At 38.8% G+C, this 6000-nt stretch overlaps 1 protein-coding gene across 47 annotated transcripts in view; it reads left to right on the top strand.

Annotated features, from left to right (window-relative positions):
- Positions 1-6000, top strand: part of PTPRD (protein tyrosine phosphatase receptor type D) — a 1149067-nt gene that overhangs the window by 1004407 nt on the left and 138660 nt on the right. For 25 of the 47 annotated variants that reach the window (XM_088156874.1, XM_088156894.1, XM_088156902.1 and 22 more), the window contains exon 12: positions 4016-4204. In XM_088156874.1, the coding sequence (XP_088013000.1) occupies positions 4016-4204 (189 nt within the window). Of the gene's footprint in view, positions 1-4015; positions 4205-5455; positions 5465-6000 lie in introns of all 47 variants that reach the window. The other 22 variants (XM_088156870.1, XM_088156871.1, XM_088156869.1 and 19 more) reach the window with 1 other exon arrangement.

The following is a 6000-nucleotide window of genomic DNA, read 5'->3' on the forward strand; positions in this document are numbered from 1 at the left end:
CTTCATGTAAAATTGTAGAGGTATCAATATATAAAAATTCTGTAATATTTACTCTTATGGCTGAGGTGCAGTTGTTCAATGATTTGATGCTCAACTTTGTTTCATAGAGTGGTGATCTGTCATACTTGGTATCACTAAAGTGTAAAGACAGTTGTACAAATCATGAATAAACTTAGAGAAAAAATAAGTAATAAACATCTTAAAAACTAAATCCACTGTGATAAGCCCTCCAATTAGAAATTTCATTATTTCCCTGGTCCATTTGATGTTGAATATCTGGGTTTATTGCCAGATACCTGAAAGCCAGGTTGGACACCAGCCACAACTGTCAAAAATATAACAGTTCTGAGTATTTGAGTGTTACATTGTGATGTTCCTCATGAAAATTTCATGAAGAGCATTCACTGAAAGAGATTCTATGCATAAGGCAGATGGATGGAATTTAATTGCCCTTATTGAAAATAAGAAAGGGCAGCTCTTTACTACTCCATCCTATTAACATTCAAGATAGATTATCTTTGTTGTACACTTAGGTATTTGCAAAAGAGACTCTAGGGTTTTCTATAGTAGCCAAGTAGGAAAGGTATGGTCATAAAAATCCTATTCTGTGTCACAAGTCAAATCTTGTCAGCTAATACCAAAGCAAAGACTTTTATAAACAGACATTAAACATACCTTTCTTTGGGAAGAGCCTATGGCTGGTGAATGATTTGACATTTATGAGCTGATGGGTGGCAGTCCTAGTTCTGAAGAGTCATGGAAGCTTTCCAAATAGTTGTGTTCACTGCACCGAGGCCCTGGGATGATTGGTGAACCGAGTGATTTCTCCTCTGCTCTTCCAGCTGCAGGTATTAACATTGAAAGAAACAAATGGATCCACATGATTCCATGACCAGCATCATCACCAAAATATTGGTTTCTTTGACAATGGGATGGCATATACATGGCACCAGCTTGCTGAATGGTGACAGGATTCAGCTTTCTCAAAGGGGGAAGAGATTCTTTGGTCAAGGGCTAGCAGGGCTTATTGATAGAGGTTTAAATTAGATATGACAGGGGAGGGAGGTATCATCAGGTTTAATAGTGATAAGGGGTGGGACAACATCTGTCCCACACATACTAGTTGGATGTCTGAGCAAGAAGGAGCCTGGAGGGGGTATACAGGTCAGCAGCAGAGCACCTCAGGGGCAGCACCAAGACATTCCAGCCACACCAGACAGAAAGTCAGCTTCAGTGGGGAGCAATTTTTAAAACCCCATTGTGCTAATACATGCAGCATGGGTGGTATTAGAGATGTGAGGATGCCTGCAGGTCTGTGACTTTAATTACCATGATGGAAACACAGGGACCTCTTCTATGACTACAGTGTTGGAAGGAAAGAATGCAGCCACTACACATCATATTTGAAAACTCATGGCAGTCTCGTTAAGTTCCCTCCAACAAGAAAGGGGGAAAACATGAACTCACTTTTAAAAAGGGAAATAAGGAAGACCAAGGAACTACAGGCCACATCAGTGCCTAGCAAGGTCATGGAGCAGATCCTCCTGAAAAATATAGTGTGAGACACTGAAAATAATTAGGTGATTGGTGACAGCCAGCATGGCTTCACTAAAGGCAAATAATGCCTGGCAAATTTGGTGGCCGCCTAGGATTGTGTTACAGCAATGTGACAGCAATGTGTTACAGCAACGTGGTGGACAAGGAAGGGAAGCAGAAATCATCCATATGGATTTGTGCACAGAGCATTTGACACTCTTGCAAATGTCATCCTTGTTTCTAAACTGGAGAGGCATGAATTTTTACAGGTGGAACTCTTGGTGGATAAAAAATTGGCTGGATGATGGCACTCCTAGAGTTGCAGACAGCAGCTCAATGTGTAGTTAGAAACCAGTGACAGCTGGGGATCCTCAGGGATTTGTATTGGGACCAGGGCTACTTGGCACCTTTGTCAGCAGTGTGGGCAGTGGGATTGCCCCCTTAGCAAGTTTGCCAGTGACACCAAACTGTGGTGGTGTCACATACTGAGGGACGTGGATTGACCTTAACGGGCCCAAGAGGTGGAACCTGAGGAAGTGCAAAAAGGCTAAGGGAAAGATTCTGTACCTGTGTTGGGGTCATTCCAAGCAACAATACAGACTTAGTGGAAAATGGATTGGGACTTACTCTGGGGAGACAGACAGGGTTGTTTGTGGACGAAACATGTGATATGACCCTGCAGTGCACAGTTGCAGCTCAGAGAGTCAACCACATCCTGGGCTGCATCAAAAGAGGCATGTCCAGGAGGTCAAGAGATATGCTTATACCTCTATTCTTTTTTTTGTGAGACTCCTACCTGAAGTACTGCATCCATGTCTGCATACTCCAACGCAAGAAAGACTTTGATTAGTTACAATGAGTCCAGTCGAGAGCCACAGGTTCAGAGGTCTGGAATACCTCTTCTACAAGCTAAGAGAGTTGGGGCTGTTCAGCCTAGAAAGGAGAAAGCTCTGGAAACCTTGTTAAGCTCTGGAGACCTTGTGTTTCCAGCATCTGAAGGGTACAAGAAGGCCAGAGGGGCTTTTCAAGAGGGATAGGAAATGGGAGATTTGCCTTAAGCTGAAGGAGGGTAGGTTTTGATTAGATCTTAGGAAGAAAAGCTTTACTCTGAGAGTGGTGAGGCACTGAAATAGGTTGCTCAGAGGGGTTCTGGATCCCCCATCCCTGAATGTATACAAGACCATGTGGGATGTATCTCTGAGTAAATTGGTCTAGTGGAAGAGGTTCCTGTCCATGGCAGTGGGGTTGAATGTAGGACTTTTAAGGTCCTATTCTGTGGTTACCTATGTGCACTTGTATTGCAAGCAATTAAGTAGCTCATGAGCAACGTCACACTCCAGGAACTACAAAGATCTATAGGCTGTACTTGCTCCCTATACAGTTTTTCGGAAAAGTCTGAGGACTTATCTGACTTCTTTGAAAATATGACACTCCTTAACTAAAGGCAGTTAATGTTGAACAATTTCTCCTGTTAGTTGTATCCCTTAATCAGTTGTATGTCAGTAATGACTATTCAATACATTTAATAATATGTGGCATATAGTTAGTGTTGATCCTTTTCTTTGGTTATTTTTAATGGAAGTAATATTATTTTGCAAAATAATACTTTTTCTATTGCAGTGGAAAAGACGAGCAAGATTGTGTATTTCAAACAGGTTATTTTAGCTATGCAGACTTGATTTCTGAGAAATTACCTGATCATACTTCCAGTGTTATTTGCTAGCAGGTGTCACATTATGAAGGCCAATTACTCTTGTACAGTATTTTTTAATATTTCAGTATTAACCACACTAGCATGAGGACTTTGGGCTGTATCTGAGTATTTTAATAGACACTGTGGTATCTACTCAATATCATTATAAGTATCCTGCCACTTTAACTTTGCTATCCACACAGCTCTAATGTTTAGAATTTCTCAGTGTTTTGCAGTCATATAATGCATTCATCTTCACAGCTCTTCCCTGTAGCAGTAAAGCACTGTCATGTGCATCTGTAAGATGGACAATTGAAGCACAGGGGCAATAGATGTTAAGAGCAACAGCAGATAAGTAACACTGATAGAAGCAAGAAACATAACTTACGTCTTCTGAGTGGCCAGGTCTCATACTGTGTGATCATCCTTCCTTATGTCCTACTCTGGTATGAAGAGAAGGAGTTTTCCCAGTTGTTGGTAGACATGGTAATTTGATATTTCACATAAAATAGTAAGGTCTCTGTTAAGCAGGGCAACATCAGTGTTGTATGGTACCATAGTATGAGTCTAATGATTGCATACTAGATAGTGTATCTCGTCTGATTTTATAAAGTTTATAGCCATTTTAAAATGAACGTTTTCTTTTGTATCAGCATTTTAATCAATTGTTTGTTGTTTACAAACAATTAGGTGATCGTTGAATGTTAAGCAGGATGATGATTTGGGCTTTCATGCAGTACTGCTCAACTAACATGAAATCCCTCAATTCATACATTTCTTTTTCAGAGGATCAAATTCCTCGAGGTTTTCCAACCATTGATATGGGCCCACAGCTGAAGGTGGTTGAACGAACTCGTACAGCTACCATGTTATGTGCAGCCAGTGGCAATCCTGATCCTGAAATAACTTGGTTCAAAGATTTCTTACCTGTTGACACAAGCAACAACAATGGCCGCATCAAGCAGCTACGCTCAGGTAGGGTCTTGTTACTGTTTCCACCGACGCCCAGAGTTGTTCTCTCTCACTTTTTCTTTCTTTTCTTTCTCTTCCTTTTTAAAAAAATTTTATTTATAGGTAATAATTTCTCTTTCCCCTCTCCTTTTCTGTGTTACTGGGTGTGTTGTCCATGTCTGTGATGTTGTCATAGCTTTCTATAGAGTCTGTCTCTATGTGTTTTGCAGCTTCTGTTTACTCCACATTGCTCACTGCTGTGACTGTATTTTTTGATAATTTTTTTCTTTACTGCTTTTTGCAGTACTTGATGGATCCATTTTCTCCTCTTTCTTTCTTCTTTCCTTTTAATTTTTTTTAACAAATTTATTTCAACATTGGACTTCATTCAGAAATTGCAAGGAGTACCAATGGTTATATTCATCAAAACCAAAACCTGCATTAGACACTTCAATTAAAATCTAAAATGTGTTTATTGCTGTCTTTTCCACATTTGACTTCACCAAAGATTAGCCAGTTTGGACACATCTTCTTTCCTCTCACAAATACATAAAGCACAGTACTTCTTCCCATGCAGATTTATACCTGAAAAAAAAAAAAAAAAGGAAATGTGGGTAATCTATGGAACAAAGTTGGGGGTTTTTTGCTGGCTGAGCATTTTTCCAACACATTTAGCCACAGTAGTGTGCGTCCACGCTAAAGCTTTATGAATCCTATATTTTCTGGATCTACAGAAGTCTGCTTTTGGTGTAGATTCCAGCTTTTGCTGCTCTCTCTCTCTCTTTTCCCCTTGCACCTCCCTAGCAGTTCTCTCACTCTCCTCCTGCCCTAGTTTATTCTTTTGCTCTCTTTAGATTAAAAACAAAACAAAACAAAACAAACAAAAGAAAACAAAAAAACCCTCTAAATTTAATCAAGTTTAAATCTTATCCCAAAATAAGATCAGATCATTGATCATTGGGATGTAATGAGCTTTTTTCTTTGACAATTGTAGTAAATATCGTTGTAGAATCTAAGTTGTTTAATCACGTGTCTTCCCAGAATTCTCAGCTTTTGACCTGTCCTGTGATGTTAAATCGTCTTGTTAACCTACTTTTTGCTTGTTGTCAGCAGAACTGTGTAAATTAACCTTCTGTTAATGTAAATTAAGATTTTTTCACATGTGACATAGATGATTTAGTATATAAAGCTTTAACTGAAAACTTTGTACCAAATTATAAGGAATATAATAATATTTTTATGCTGTCTTTCTTCTCTCCGTATTTAAATCTCCAGAATCTATTGGTAAGTGCTTAGTTCTGAAGCGCACTTCACCCCCACTAATTTCCATATTCAGAATATTATGATTATGATTATGATAATTATTATATGATTAGTATTATTATTCTTAAAATGCATGGCATGCATTTTACTAACAGTCAGTGTAGTCACCAGATCCCTGTAGTGGCGCACACGCACACCTCCACAGAAATGTTGTCTTATCAGTCATAGCAACACCTAAAAGAAACAGTACACATGTATCACATAGATCTAGAACAGTAAATGCCATAATCCAACCTAAACTACAGTGTTTGTTTTGAGATAGACTTTAGTGTTTCCTCTCTTTATATATATATAGATATATATATATATTTAAATAGAATTTCCAGTATTTTCCTAAAATATGTCATAAGTACAGTTTTGTAAAGTTTCCTTTAAGTATTTGAGGCATATTTGATACATATCTAACCCTATATAACCAAACGTCTAAGAACTCAGATGCTACTCTGAGAATGGCAGTGCAGCCAAGTATAGCCTTTTTGCCCTTTGTGGTACAATGC

The sequence above is a fragment of the Sturnus vulgaris genome, chromosome Z, assembly GCF_052056855.1.
Source record: "Sturnus vulgaris isolate bStuVul1 chromosome Z, bStuVul1.hap1, whole genome shotgun sequence".
In the NCBI taxonomy this organism is placed as follows: domain Eukaryota; kingdom Metazoa; phylum Chordata; class Aves; order Passeriformes; family Sturnidae; genus Sturnus; species Sturnus vulgaris.